The following is a 16,756-nucleotide window of genomic DNA, read 5'->3' on the forward strand; positions in this document are numbered from 1 at the left end:
CCACCATGCCCGGCTAATTTTTTCTATATATTTTTAGTTGGCCGATTAATTTATTTTCTATTTTTAGTAGAGACGGGGTCTCGCTCTTGCTCAGGCTGGTTTCGAACTCCTGAGCTCAAACAATCCACCCGCCTCGGCCTCGCAGAGTGCTAGGATTACAGGCGTGAGCCACCGCGCCCGGCCGGTAACTTGGAGAATGTTTGGTGAAGTTACAGTCTCACATACCTCAACAGTGCAATGAAGACATCATGATAATTACAGCTCAACTGGACAACTGATAAGAAATTTAATCAAAGGCCAATTTAATATTCTAAATATAATATTTCCACAACTGTGTGCCAGGTACTGTTCTAGGAACTAGGGATACAGAGGTGAACAAAGTAGGCCATGTTAACTTCATGACCAGCCTACTAGGCCTACTATGTGATTTCAGCATGTACTAAAAAAAATCCTGCCACTTTTATGCTTGTAATGTTTTTTCATAAATAGATGTAAAACCCTTAAACTAAAAGTACTTATTAATTTAATGAGAATAAATCTTCATTAAAATTCAGTTTATTAATCACAGGATAAAGAAAAGCAGAGAATAGGTCTGTACTGGGCCTGAAAATGGGAGAAGGGAAAGAGGATACCACATGTTTAGAAGCTCAAACATTTATAGTTCATTGCTTCCAATAATCTTGTTCACCTCCAATGAACAAGGATATGTACATGTTATATTGGAAGAATTTTTATTACACAGCCACAAATGAAGATATTTCAACTTGGCAAGATTGATAAAAAATGAAAAGCAAGAAACCCTACAACGATTCTTGGCCTTAAACAAAGGAATTTAAAAGAAGCATGACTGTTATCTATTGCAAACATAATTAACCATGCAGAAGGTAGAGAACTATATCATATTTAATGAAAATTTCAGAGTCAGTATTCCACAGATTTCGTTATTAAAACAGTAAATTTCAATTATGTGTATTCACCTTTGTGGGACATCTAGTATCTTTTGCTAATCACAAAAAAATATTAGGTAATGCAAAATAGTGGTCAGGCTATATCAGAGTTCATAAATTAATATGGGCTATATAAATACCTTATTTTTGGACTACTGTGCTTGAAGAACTGCAAAAATTTGGGAATCATGATGTTGAGAGGACGATCTAAAACATCACTATCTAAAATCTCAGCAGAATCTTCACATATCTTCTGAAGGGCACCAAATGCTCCCTATAAAAGACATATTTAAATTTTGAGAATTCATTAAAAATGAAGCCATTTAAAAGCAAACTGAAGAATGTTGTAATATGTATAGATTAATGTTCTCAGCCTATATAAAACACCACCTTCTAAAACCCATAAATCTAATCATTCAACTTTAAAACAAACTATTATAACCATGGAGTATCTAAAATCTGTTCAAATATAATGGTACATTTGAAATTTAGCAATACGTGGCTTAGAGAACTGAGGATATTTTGGTTGGCAGGGATTAAATATCAGTTTGTTAAAACTGAACGTAAAAGTCTACATTTACACAGAAGTCTATTTAACTATTGTAACACTTCTGAAGCACACAGAGAGGTCACAAACACCATTAGAAAAGTCACATATATAAAACCACAAATAGTAACAAAATCTTTAAGAAGGACAAACAATTCAAACTGGCAACTATTTCCCTATAACCATTTTTATACTAAAGGGGATAATCCAGAGCCTTTGCACACAATATGTAACCTACTAATTGCCTCAACCATCCACTTTGGTCCTTATAATTCCATCAATAGTAACTTGGTGCTCATTCTCCATAGTACAGTTAATTTAAAAGGTGTCCAAAAATAACTAAAGGCAATTACCCAATACTCTTTCAGAGTTTAATATACTTAAAAAATACTAAATTTGGAGATTTTTTAAAGTTTAGAACTCAGTTAAAAATATAAAATTTCAATCTTAGGTTTAACATGCTTAAATATTAGGGATTTCAATTGTCATGTTAAAATAGATATCTTTGAATATTAAGGTCTTTTGAAAAAATGTTTTAGTTCTGAAAAACTGTTAAAATCAAATTAAATGTGAACTTGTTACCTATTGTGCCAAAACTGAGGCAAAAAACCCCACAAAACAAAACCAATAAAAACTTCAACTAAGAACATTTTAGTGATCACTCCATACTAACATCTCGAAAACCTACATCTTTAGTTCAGACAGATGGGAATACTGTTTATTTAAAGTACAATTTCAATGTAGTAGCTCCACGATTCACAATAACTGCCATTTAATATTTTTATTCTTGGAAAGTGATTAAAATTTCAATCATCTATTATGTTATCACCACCATACCAAGCACTATTTAAATGTAATCAACCACATGATGACTAAATACTTAGTTTTTCTGTAATCTTAGTGTATTTCCAAGGCTTTTCTGTGTGTATAAGAATGATTTTTTTTCTCTTAGGGAGGGAGAAAAGTGACTTTAATAACTAACTTTGCCAATACTCCCTCTCCCCATCTTCTCTGCCTATTTCTTCTTTCTGAAGACAGGTCAAACAACGAACTGCCAAGTCATAAGACCACCTGATTGCTTTTTGTTAGGTTAATCCTGTGCCTGCCCTTCCTGCAATCCTGCTCTTTTTTGAAAGAGAGAGGATCTCAACTTTAGAGAACAAAAACACATAAAATGGTTTTCGCTTAAAACAGATTTCTACCCAAACTGGAAGCCTGCTAATGAAAGAGATAAAGTATTCATTAATAGAGATTATAAAAGAAGGACTCTATACAAACTGACTCTCACCTTCTCAAATGGATCAAATCAGTGGCAAAAAAACAAGAGATCAGAGTTAAGGTATGATTAAAACTAGAGAAGTCAGACATACCTTAGATAATGTCATACAATAAGCAGCATAAAAACAATTTAGAGAAGCTAAAAAAGTACTCATGGTCTGGAAATTTGGTAAATTTCAATCTATCTTTAAAAAATACCACATCAACTGATTAAGCTTGACGGTAGCTGTTTATTACATATACACCCAAGAATAACTTTAGAAGACATCTCCTTGTAGGACATACAGTGAAGAGGTTTTATAATGTAACGGTCTTTATAGAAAACAGTAAGATGAATGATTCATAAATGTGAAACACAAAGGTAACTTTAGGCTTCTAACTTTTGAGGTTGTATATTTCAGAGGAAATATTTTTCCCAAAGATTGCTAACACATAACATGACAAGAAAAATAGAAAAGAAAAATTATATATGAAACAAATACCCTTACCTCACAGGTGTTGTAATCTTCAGAATCCAACAGGCTACAGAGTTTTGGTAAGAGGTCAGGCCAATTCTGCAATTCCCCCTTGGAGGCTATGGTTGTAATCAAAATACCTTCAAAGAAAACAAACATCTTTAGGAAATCCGACTGCACTGTGATAGATACTGTCATATGGACAACTGTGTGCTCATGCGTGTGCACACACTTAAATATCCCATGCCTAAGATTTCTAAACTACATATTAATAATATTTACCAGTGACTCCCACATCGCCACAGCATAACTGTGGAAAAACCACAGTATCAACCAGATGTTTCTCATCCTGTTTCCCAACAGTTCACCCTCTAAGTTTTTTTTTAATTTACCAAGTATCTGTATGAAAGACTGTAATCTGCTTTTCTCCAATGATATCAATGATAGCTTCACCAATTAAAATTAACTCCAATTCTATACATACAAAACAGCAGAATGAAAACTATACCAAAATGTTAGCAGTGCTTACTGCTGTGTGATGAATTTATGAATCTGTTAGGTTCATATAAAAGACACATTAAGAAGCTAAGAACAGCTCCCTGACTTAATCTGGAATCACAGCCAAGGACTGTGGTAGAAAAAATTAAAGAAGATGAGCATCACTTGAGAACATTCCTATATGTTCAGTCTGTTTACAACACTCCCTTATGTAGACCGGCTACACACTCCTACAATAGTTCCCACTTACTAGATCAATGCTGAGTACCCAGAAAGGTGATCTTGGAGGCTGGGTGGCACATGCTGACTGATCATCTTGTTTTGACTGACTGGATTATTTCAACTGTGTTGTGTGGCTGAGTTGTGATAGTCAATGATTATGCAAATACATAAAAATGTAACACAAAAGTTTTGTGTTAATACAAACACAATGATAACACATAAGTTTCGTGTTAACATTTTTCTCTGCCTTAGTAAATACATCACTAATAATAAAATGTAATATGGTTGGTGATTATCAATCTTTTAGTACCTTAGAGTATAAAAACTTTGACGGTAAGCAAATTATATGTACTCTAAGCTACAAAATACTAATCTGTAAAAATGTTATTTTGAAAATTCAGTGGGATATATATAAAATACCTAGTACCTAGTAAACATCACTGAATAGTAAATTCTACTGTTGTGTATAAATTTTCATTTGAATTTTCTACTCTTAGTTTTGAAAAGGTTGCTCCCAGTGGTAAAGAACTAAAAAAATATGTGGAGTAAAAGCTGTTGGCAAATATTTACTCTCCACTAAAATAAAACAAAAAAAGTATACATGATGGCCAATGTAGTGATAGCATTTTAAAACATTAACCCTTACAATAGAATAGCTTAGTAAGATCTAAAAGCAGCAACACCTGACCCTTTCGCCAGTTATTCTTTCCTGAAGATAAAATATATTAATGAAAGAACTGAGGGGAAGAGAAAGATCTGGATCTGCCTATTTAAGACCAAGTATGTCTTAAGTAAGACTGCAAACAGGTAATAATTAATACAAATTAAATACAGTCTATAACTTGATACTAACAGATGGCTGACATTCATTACTTCCACTAGGACAGCATTAAAGAATGTTGACAGAAGGACAAACTCCAAACTTATCTGGCCCCATAATTTCATCTACTCCTGAAAAATCATCTAATATCCAGCATAAGCTGCAAAAGTGAAAGGTGACAGATATTTCTCAGTATTTACAACAATTATGGGAATCAAATCAGTGTGCTTGGCAACATCAAAAGTACTGAAGTTTGGACCAAATGGCCCTTAAAGATAGGTTTATAATGAAACACAATTTAGGTAGAAACAAACTTCTTTGCAAATCCCATTCCACTTTATCTATCGGGAATTCTCTCCTTGATTTTAAATAGAAAAGGCTGGCACACACTTACCATTCTTTTCACCAGTGTCATGAGTAGGTAAAGCCTTAAGGGATACATATGGGTACATCAGAATAACCTAGGGAGTCCTTTTTCAAACTACAAATGTCCTCTACCCAAATTTAAAATCAGTGTCAATAATGGCACTGTTTAATACAAGAATGTCTGCAGGGAAGTCACAGAGTAAGAGATGACTTGAATACTTTTCAAAACTACATGACAAAATGCACAAAACTAAGGAACTCTTGATGAAAGTGTTTGACTCCTTTAACTGGCTTCCATTTAACCAACGTGGTAAATTCATAGATGCTTTCCAAGTCCTTGCAAAATTTAACTGCTTAAGTCCATGACATATCGAAGGGCTGCCCATTAGTAGGTTACTCAAGAGAGTATACCTGCCTATTTCTGCTTCCACTGGTTGATATGTGTGCTTACCAATAGCCAGTTGTGTGTGCTCCCAAATCAATTTATAGTAGTTACCGTAATTAAGCATTTTAATCTAGTATTACATAAACTGACAGAAAGTTCTTTACCTGAACAAGCTGAACATTCTGAAGACTAAAAAACTTGCTACTGAATTAGGTATAGACAAGGCAAATATTATAATAAAAAACAAGTGGGAAAATAGTAAAAATTTAGAATCCTATACTTACATTGTTTTCAAAAATCAGAAAGCTTTTCATTACACAAAAAAAGGAAAAGAGAAATTGTGCCCCATACATTTTGTAAGGCGGACAGACAATAAGGAACTCCAATCTGCACACTCAAAGAAAACATAATGGTCCTCAATTATTATCACTCGCTGATGTTCCATTGTAACCAACTTTGATTAAGCCAAGTGTGATAAAGCTCTCTTATCCACTGAGACCAGTAACCCTCATCACTGGTCTCACTGGATAAGAGAGTTTTTACTGTAATTAACATCATCTCAAAAGTATTTAAATGCAATAATAATTTCCCTCATCACAATTTAACGTTTAATGGCTAACAAAAATTCCTATGGAAATGGTCTGTCATCTCTAATCCAGTTAGAAACAGAGTAAGCAAGATTGTTACAATATAACTTACCAACCGTGGCTCTAATCAGAGGAGAGGAGTCACCAATATTATTTAAACATTCACTTTTAATAAAGTCTGTTACACCATTTGGGAAGTTCTGAAAATGTGCTTTCACATTATTTTTCAAGATAAGACCACTCAATGATCTCGTAGGTTCATCTGTAATAAAACAGCAGTGGCAACACTGAGTTTTAAAGTAGATTTCATTTCAAAATGTGCCAAGAACAATAACTTTAAAGTTGTTATTATATTCATATAATAAAGTTATTATATTCAAAAGTTGACTGGGGAGGCAGGGCATGGTGGCTCACACCTGTAATCCTAGCACTTTGGGAGGCTGACTCCAGATCACCTGAGCCCAGGAGTTCCAGACCAGCCTGGGCAATAGCAAGACCCCATCTCAAAAAAAAAAATGTTGATTGTGGCATTCAAATTTACTTTACTATAACCAGTTAAAAAAATCATAACTGAATATCAAAGAATTAAATCCTGATTTCAGGGTATCTCAACTTTGGCACTACTGACATTTTGATAACAGTTTGACATACTGACAATTCTCTGTTGTGAGTTGCTATCCTGTGTGTTGTAAGATGTTTAGCAGCATCATTAGCTGTAAATGTCCATAGAACCCCTCTAAGTTGTGACAACCAAAAATGTCTCCTGAGGTGGTGGGGGGGGGGCCCGGGGCAAAACTGCCCTTGGTTGAGAACCACTGATTTAGTTTAAGAGTTAGTTTACAGATGGCCACTGTATGCAAGCTTTATTGTTATCTAATAAACATCATTATAGATACGAAAGCATTAGTTACTAAAAATATCCTAATAAAAACGTTAAGTGGAAAAAATACATGGGATCATCTCTGCATAAATATAATTGTCATTAACTTATTTTTCACTTGCCCCTGAGCTTAAAAAAAGTAAAGCATCAGGCCTGGCATGATGGTTTACTCCTGTCATCCCAGCACTTTGGGAGGCTGAGGCAGGAGTATCACTTGAAGCCAGGAATTTGAGCCTGCAGTGAGCTTGGATTGCACCACTGTACTTCCAGCCTGCGTGACAGCGAAAAGACACTGTCTCTTAAAAAAAAAGTAAAAGCATAAAATCTGCAAAAACATTTAAAAATAGAATCTTAAAATTTAATCCATAGATGGTGCTAAATTTTCACAAAGAAACAATACTAGAATATAAATGATGTTTTACCAATTGGCATCACCACCAACATTATCAGCAGTAGTTGGAACATCTTCTGAATGCTTATTATGAATTAAAACACTGATAAGTGCTTTCCAAGTAGCCCTGCATTTAATCCTTACAATCTCATGATATTATACAGGTTATTATTAACCTTACTGCACAGGTGAAGAAACTGAGGCCTTTGCCAAAGTTCCAAAAGGCTACCAAGTGGGGAAGCCAAAACTTTGGGAGCCTGGCTTCAGTGAGCATACACTTCAAACCACTTCTCTCAAAGGGCTATAAGACAAGAAGACTTGGAGTGTTAAACAGAATATGCTACTGAAACACTATGGTTTTACCTGCCTTATTAAAAAATAAAATACCCGGAGCTTGTTCTACTTAATACTATGTTCCCAAAGTCTGAATGGCATCAACCTTCAAGGGTGAAGCACATGTAGAGGCAAAAAACCCAAAGTTTCTCTGCACATAAACCCCATTCAGGTCATCACAGCAATAAGACTCCTTTATGTCACCATCTAAAAATGTTTTTCCATTCTCCATTTTCAATTACAACCCATTCCAATAAGTAACTTAAAACAAAACCTACTTCTAAATCCTCTTAAAAGTTTAAAACTGCTATGAGATAAATTAAGTCAAATATTTAACTTCCTCAAGCTTATCATAAGTTAGCTAATAATTCAGTCATGTAATCATTTTAAATTGCATTATTTGTAAATAATATGTTGATTTTTACAATAAAAATTACAAGATGAGTTTTAATAAACCACAACTTGAGATGAAACAGTTTTCAAGTATATATCCTCTTAAAATCCATTTTTAAAAGTCACCAATCACTTTCTCTTTTTAAAAAAATTAAGATTTTACTTCACTAGGCCCTCAATTTGCTCATCTGCAAAATGAGAGAATTAGAGCAGCTGATCTCTGAGGTCCCTTCTGGATCTAAAACTTTTTACTCAATGATTCAATGACAAGATTACTAAATAATCCCAGTGCTTTGGGAAGCTGAGGCAGGAGGATCACTTGAGATTGACAACACAGCAAGACCCTGTCTCTACAAAAAATAAAATTAAGGCTGGGCGCGGTGGCTCATGCCTGTAATCCTAGCACTCTGGGAGGCCGAGGCAGGCGGATTGTTTGAGCTCAGGAGTTCCAGACCAGCCTGAGCAAGCACGAGACCCCGTCTCTACTAAAAAAATAGATAGAAATGATCTGGACAACTAAAAAATATATAGAAAAAATTAGCCGGGCATGGTGGCGCATGCCTGTAGTCCCAGCTACTCGGGAGGCTGAGGCAGTAGGATTGCTTGAGCCCAGGAGTTTGAGGTTGCTGTGAGCTAGGCTAACGCCACGGCACTCACTCTAGCCAGGGCAACAGAGTGAGACTCTGTCTCAAAAAAAAAAATAAAATAAAATAAAATTAGCTAAGTGTGGTGGCTCATGCCTGTAGTCTCAGGTAACTTGGGAGGCCAAGGTGGGAGATTGCTGGAGCCCAGGAGTTCAATGTTGCAGTGAGCTATGATCATGCTACGACACTCCAGCCTAGGTTACAGAGCAAATCCCTGTCTCTTAAAAAAAAAGATTTCTAAATAAGCATTTTCAATTAAAGATGTTACTTATGTTCCTTCTCTAAGATGGCCACAATGCAGAGATTTAAAAAAAAAAAAAACAAAAAAAACCAGGAGAACTAGATATGGCATATGGCCAACTATGTTCCCATCTTCCTGGGGAGGGGGAAATGAGTAAACACAAGAAGAAATATCAACTGTTACACAAATGTACAACTACTACTATGTCTTTTGAGAAACTGCACCCAATGAACAGAAGAAATACATTTTAGGGTCAAGAAAACCTGAATAAAATTTTTTCCAACATTTTACGGTTTTGTAATAGGTCTTTGTGGAGGTAGTGGCTTCCAAATTCTATTGTTGCTGTCTGAATAAGTTTTTTTAAAAAGTACTTTTGAAATATCCTTATATCCCAACAAAGCTTTAATAATGAGTATAATTTATAACAATCTTAATATTTGGAATGTAGGTGTGAAAACATGAGAGTAGACAGCTTAGGTGAAAATAAAATTTTCAATTTAAACAATTTCAGATTAGAAAAATTCATTTAGTAAGTATTTTAGTTTTTTAAAAAGAAAACAGCAGCCTAATCACAAACTATAAGAAAAACTTCTGTATTAAGAAACAATATATCATAAATATACTTTTCAAACTAGGAATATTAATTGCTGAATTTAAAGACAGGCTGAAAGAATTCCTAGTTTCTTAAAACCTAGATTTGGAGTTTTAAATTTTCTATTATGTCCCCCAATCATAAATTAACCGCCCCCCTTAACTACAAAATGATTTGAAAACAATTCAAAAGAAATCACTATCTGTATGAATTATCAAAATCTGAACACAAGATTAGTGAGATTTTACTATACATTAAGACCATTAACCTGCTAGAGTTTGGAGCTGAACAAAACCTTACAGATGGTCTGGTTGTCTAACACACGCTTTTTATAGCTGAAAGAAGAGAGGTTAAATGACTTCAACTCAGAGTCTAAAACCTGTTATTTCCCAATTCCAAGTGCAGTGCTTCTACTAACTGCACTATGGCATCTAAAATACTAATCACTGAATAAGGTATAGTGCTTTTACTTAGAGGCTGGTCAGTTATTCAATAAATATTTGTCTTCTATGTGTCTGCAATGTTTCAGAAAGGGAATAACTCAAATGATGCTATGAAGAACACCTCTCACTACAATGTAAGCTCCTCGAGGGCACAGATTTTTGTTTTGCTCACTTTTCTTTCTTCTGAGCCTGCAAACTGCCTGGCAAAGAGGTGATGTGCAATAAATACTTGTGAAATAAAATCTAGTGAGAATTTACATGTTATTAGAACATTCAAATGACCATGTCATTTAAAAATCACACTATTCAGGCTTTAAACTATCACAGAAGTAATTTTAAAATTGTTTGAAGACTTAATGAAAAAGTTTTATGTACACTGTTAGCAGTTTCTGAAAAGTTATGGAAGTTTACCTATGAGTAAAATACCATTTTTTTGCTAAATAATTTAAAAATAGTTATGTATTATACATAACCATATAAAAGGAGTACAGAAGGATGTAATTCAAGATATCAACATAATAATCTCTGGATGATGAGCTAAGTGATTTTTCATTTTGATTATATGACCTTTCCATTTTTTTCTACAATGATCACACATATATTCAGTTAATTTTTTTTGAGACAGTCTCAATCTGTCACACTGGTATAGAGTGCAGTGGTGTCATAGCTCACGGCAACCACAAACTCCTGGGCTCAAGCTATCTTCCTGCTTCAGCCTCCTGAGTAGCTAGGACAGGCTTGTGCCATTATGCCTGGCTAATTGTTCCATTTTTTGTAGAGGCAAGGTCTTGCTCTTGCTCAGGCTGTGTATTAAAAGGAATCAATCAACATATTCATGTATAAGCACTGAAGCAAAACAAAGTAGACTTTCCACACGTTTTCATTTGCAAACAATGAGGGAATTTATTATATAAACACCCAATTAACTGAATCGTTATTAAGCACATAAATGCTTAGAGTAGTAATAACTCTGCTCATCCCACATCGATAAAGCATGTTTACTATAAAATGAAATCCTTTGAAATGAATAACTCTCAGTATATTTTAACGGGTCTTAAAGATACTTTTAAAAAGTTAAACATAAATTCTACTTACCTTCGGATTTTAATTTTGTAAGGACAAAAATCAAGTAGTTGTTAAAATCTGGATATTGATTGAGTTGTTCCAGTTTCTACAACAAACAGTAGTTAAGGAAATGTCTCTGTGTAATCTAAGGAAAAAAACTAAGCATTTTTTTATATAAAAATCAAGAATCCGTTTGCAGTATTTCTAGCCTTATATTTTTATTTTTAAACAAAGAATAAGGATATCTTATTAAATCTATTAACATACTACTCATACACTAGTGCTTGTTTTTAAACCTCTGAGGTGCTTTATGGCTGAAATTCATTAATTTTATTCAATGCAACATACGCAAGTTCCAGCTTCAGTATGCTCAATACAGCAAAATTTTCCAAAACAGAATTCTTAGATTTATTAGAACTTTAAAACATCGTAACTAGAAAGGTATCCAAGTATAAAATAGTTACAAAAATGAAAGTATTCCAAAGAAATGAAAACAAGTCTTTAAGAGATGAAGATCACTTAGGGAAATCAATTTTATAAAATAGCCTTTTAAGTTTAAAAAAAAAAGTACTTTTGTCAGACTCATCTATGGAATTCAAAAAATTAAGATAAAATGTCATTTATGTACAAGCCTATATATCAAATATCATATAAAGTCAGCATTGAGATTAATACACAATAATTATAAAATTGTTTTTTTCCTTCAGAATCTAACATTTTCAGTGACACAAATTTGCAGGTATTTCGTTGGTGTTGGCAGTCAACAGCAACATAATGCTGTATTACATCTCTCATCCTTCAAGCCCTCTTAGCCCCTAACACACCTCCCAACTGTGTTTTACTACACAGAATGATTAAAATGTTTTTACACAACACATTTAAATTTCTGATTAAAACCAAGATTCAAAAGTCTAGGTACATTTTATTAGCTATTTATCACATCCTTGAATACCCTCAATGTTTAGGGGTCAGAACATTAACTAGCAAAACGTATATTCTCTAGTAAAATTCCAAGGTGCAACTACTTTCTGTAACCAAGAAAAACCCAGATGGTGATTCTTGCTTTAGTGAAAGGACAAGATTAACAACATAATGTCAATACATTTTTTCATAAATATTTCCTGATAAGGTTTACTTTCTTAAAACTTGAGCTGTATCTACTTGTACTATTATAACGGTTTTTCAGAAGTCTATACAAAACAATAATTAAATACATTCTCTCTTTAAGAGACACAAAGAACAAGGTCATCATTAGGCACTCTGAAAATATAAAGCTGTGCGTATTTTTACTTAAAATACTGTTTTCCTCTCACAGTAACAGAAATTTAATTTGTTCTTACTCAGAGGACATACTATGCTCTAGGCACACAGAATAAACTGTAAATTGACTGCTAGCCCAAGCACAGTACTGGGCATATAAAAGGTACTTAATAAATACACACTAAAACAAGAAAGTATGATATATAGTGCTACTTAAGAATTACAATGCAAGTCTGGGCTTGCCTAATTTACGAAACAAGTAATTGTGTCATATAATACCTACAATTAATTAAATATCAATTTTCTATCATTCCTGGAACTATGACAACACAATTAAGACTGAGCCATAGCAAGGTTTCAGACACAAACCCCAATACACTCCAAAAACTACTGTTCCTTCCTCAGTACTAGCAGATCTAAATTGTTAGCCCCTCATTTCTTAAACAGGCAGCATATTAACAAAAAACCTGAGTATTTATTTTGTCAACTATTGAGGACTTTAGGTTACAGCAAATGCAGTACTTCTTCGAAACCCTCTGGGTGAATAACTTCATCTTCATAGTATTTTAAATAAGCTCAAACACGAAAAGAGCTTACTTTACCAAATTCCATATTAAGTAATTGTGCTGCTTATTGACAATAAAAATCAAGAGACTTTTCTGCAAAAAATATTTTTAACTGCTTTAGGCTTAAAAGAAGAGGTAAAAAGATTATTTATGATCTGGTAAGTGAACTTGTTTCCTTTACTGGATTCAACAAGAGCTCTCCATTTGTCTACGGTTTCAGGGACTACAAAAAGCATACATAAAAGAGGTTTTCCTTCTTAACCCTTTCTGTCTCTAAAACCGTAGCAAAAGGACAACTACATCAGCACACCTGGTAAAGACTTAGCTAATTGTGCAATTAGCCTTGAACCAAAGGTTTAAAAAGAAAATCTCACTTGGGAGCCAGGGAATTTGCATCAGGTGTTAAGACGAGCAGCCCCGGGGTGAGGCACGGAGACCCCTTTCCCCCACCTGTAGGTCTCCAGCCCTTCCAGGGCAAGGGCCTGGAAAAAAAACCTCAGGACCAACACGGCAGCAGTTCAAACCCCGCGCCAGCTCCACCCATTTCTGGCCAGTCGGCCGGCAAGCTCGGCCGCTCACACAGCGCCCTCCACCCGGCCTCCCGCTCGGCCCGCCGCCCCCACCCCGCGGGGCGCATTGTGTGGGCCCGGGCCGCTCCCGCTCGCGCCGCTCCCCACCGCCTCGTCAGGTCAGCGGCGGGCGGGGACGTGGCTGCCAGGCCCGCGCACATGTCGCGATCCCGGGCGGCGGCCCGGGGCCCCCGCCTCCCGCGGGCCGGAAGCCGACGGTCTCGGCGGCATGAGCCCCACGCGGCACTGCCCCCGGCCCAGGCACTAGGGCCGCGTGCGCGAGGCGCCGGGCAGGAGCTGTGGCGGCGGGCCCCCCCCGCGGGCGGACAGAGGAAGGAGGGAGGGATCAAAAGGAGAGGGAGGGGGAGGGGCGGCGGGAGCCCCCCGGTCGCCGGGAGCGGGCCCGCAGCGCCGCGCCAGCTGCGCGGGCGGAGGCCAGGCCTCGGAAAGGATACTTGTTGCACGGTTCTCTGGATGGTGGTGTCTGGGGACTGGGACTCCTTCAACAGCTGCAGGATTTGCTGAAGTCCTTGCTCGTCAGGTTTCCACTCATACTCCATCTTGGTTTGCTGCAAATAAAGCCAGACACAGGAAGAGACGGAGCAAATGTTACTCCCCTGTGCACAGGCCCGAGGGCTTCCCGCGCCGAGCAAACCCCGTCTCCCCGCCACAACGATCCCATCGCTCCCCAGACGCCTCGGACCTGCCTGGGGTGGCCCGAAGTAAGTATCGGACGGTGAAAGCCGGCGGAACTGCTCCTAGCAGCTCGGCCGCCAACGTCTACTGCTGCCGCCGCGGCCGCCGAGCGCAAGGAGCCGACCAGACTGAGTCACCGCGAATTTGCAATCTGGCCCCAAGATCCGTTCACGGGAGCCCCCTGGGTCCTAGTGCCCCGCAGTTTTCTCCATCCCAACCCAACGCTCACTCTGACCAGAAGATAACTAACTTAAAGATCTAATCAAAAGCCAAGCCTTATCAAAACCCCTGCGAAACACCTGAAGTGATCTGATTTGGGTGTATTAGTTATTTTAGGTAAACATGATGAATTAACGAAAAATAATTGAAATAGGGAAAAAAGCCTGATAATTCCCCTGACAGTTCAACAATTAGAAGCAGCAAAAATGTTTACATTTCAATTTGATATATAAGCACTAAATATTAGTATTTAGTCTAAAATAATGACGCATTGCAATCACAACCCACACCTCGAGAACCATTAAATGCAACATTTGCAGAACTTGACTTAAAAAAATTGCATTCTTTCATAAACTTCAACTTTTCAATTCCTATTAAGCGAAATAAATTCCATCATGAAATAACTACATTCCACAACTAAGGACTTTAGGCCGAATTAAATATAAGAAAAATAATGTAATTTTTCAATTGGGTAGTGTTTAATTCTATAAAAGTATTTTCACATACTACATTTTCTCGTTTGATTCTCATTAAGACCTAGTGAGGTATTATTTGCCCCCATGTGGCAGCTAAGGTGAAAAAAAGCAAACTATTAGCGTTAATCAGTGAAGACTGGGAGGAGAACATAGGTTTCTTAAGCTACTACTAAGTTGCATCTGCTAGGGTCAACTGAAACTATTATATCGATGACAGTTTCATTAAAACTAAATACTTAAAAACAACAAAACTTAGGTATCAAGCATGACTTGTAAAAAAGCCCAACTGAGTTTGATAAAGGAGAGTATTTTTAATATGACTCTACTACTACATGATGGTTTGACAGCTGAAGTTAGTAAAAGTCTTTTCCTAGTAGAGGTTGAAAAAAATTACCTGACCTTACTACACCTCTGTATTTAGCTTTGTTTTTCTTTCTTTTAAAAAATGCCTTTTCCTCTCCTCTTCTTCACTCTTAATTTCTGCTTAATATTTTAAAATTCCTGATTTGGCTCACCAAGTTTTATTGACTTCCTAAATGATCCAACCCAATAAACTGTTCTTACTTCAAACAAACCAACCAACCAACCCCTAAAACAAAAACAACCATAATCTGGACATAATATCTATTAATATTGTATTGTTTTTATTCCAGCCTTCATTCTGTATGTTTATAGGCACATTATATTTTATAATAATGGGACTTCACTATTTCTTGCTTGACTTCATATATTATTATTTTTTGAAAACATTTTAAGAAAATATAATAGCATTCCATTGTATTGCTAGTCTATAATTTTTATATTTTAATTTATACAATAAAGACACAAAATTATACAAATTATAGGCATATAATTAGATGAATTTTTGCAAAGTGAACACAAGCTCAAGATAGAGATCATTACCAGTACCAAAGCTTCTTTTGTGCCCATTCCCTGTCATCAACCCTCTCCCAAAGTAATCCCTAGGAAAATTTTTATCACTATTTCTCCCCTTCCCTTTCTTTTCTTTTAACTTAAGAAACTTTTTAAAACTTACAAAAACTATATTATAATAAATCAAACAACATGGTTTTACAAGGAAAGTTAATTCAATCCCACCTCCAAGCTTACCTCCCCGAGACAATCAATTTTGTCAGTTTGATGTGAATCCTTCTACATGCTATTCTCAAACACACATATGGTTTCTCTTTTTTTAGGTCATACTCCATACTACACTAATATTAACTCTATAACTTTTTTACGCATTATATAACATAGCTATCATTCCAGGCCAATACATAAAGATTTAACTCGCCTTTTAATAGCTGTACATTGGTCTTTAGAATGGACAGAGCATAATTTGTTCAACCAATTCCTGACTGGCTTCTACTTTTTTGCTACTAAAAACAACACAACTTGTACCAATGTCTCTACACGATAGTGGCAACCCAGTGGGATTATTAGGCCAAAAAGTATGTGTATTTAAAATTTCTATCAGTTATTACCAGATTACTTTCCTGAAAGTTATGCAATTCACACTCGCCAACAATGTTTGCTGTACCTCCACCAGCACAATCTTTTAATTTTTGTGAAGCTAATGAATGACAGTTTAATTTCCCATGATACTAGTGGGGATAAGGAAGCTAAAAGTCTGAGCCTCAGCTACAAGTTGGAGCTGCTACCATGCACATTCTACCTGTTGAGGTGACATTTAGATAGCCCATTTAATCCCTTAGCTGTGCTTTTGAACAAGAAACTAAAGCCAGGGACAAATAGCAGTCAAGTCTGAAAGGCATTTTCATCATCACATCCATCCTGAGGATGGCTGCATCATAATATTGGGCCATTACTATGTTTTCTTCTTTATCCCTGCATTCAGATAAATGGGATTCTTTTTCTTTTCA

The 16,756-nt window shown here is 36.0% G+C and overlaps 1 protein-coding gene across 3 annotated transcripts in view; it reads right to left on the reverse strand.

Moving 5' to 3' along the window:
- Positions 1-16,756, reverse strand: part of TNPO1 (transportin 1) — an 85,558-nt gene that overhangs the window by 36,433 nt on the left and 32,369 nt on the right. For 2 of the 3 annotated variants that reach the window (XM_012664588.1, XM_012664586.1), the window contains exons 2-6: positions 13,938-14,051; positions 11,118-11,193; positions 6,218-6,367; positions 3,261-3,367; positions 1,088-1,221 (exon numbers count right to left, since the gene is read on the reverse strand). In XM_012664588.1, coding sequence (XP_012520042.1) covers positions 1,088-1,221; positions 3,261-3,367; positions 6,218-6,367; positions 11,118-11,193; positions 13,938-14,051 — 581 coding nt within the window. Of the gene's footprint in view, positions 1-1,087; positions 1,222-3,260; positions 3,368-6,217; positions 6,368-11,117; positions 11,194-13,937; positions 14,052-14,185; positions 14,332-16,756 lie in introns of those variants that run through there. The other variant, XM_012664587.1, reaches the window with a different exon arrangement.

The sequence above is a fragment of the Propithecus coquereli genome, unplaced genomic scaffold (genome assembly GCF_000956105.1).
Source record: "Propithecus coquereli isolate 6110/MARCELLA unplaced genomic scaffold, Pcoq_1.0 Scaffold9, whole genome shotgun sequence".
NCBI lineage: Eukaryota > Metazoa > Chordata > Mammalia > Primates > Indriidae > Propithecus > Propithecus coquereli.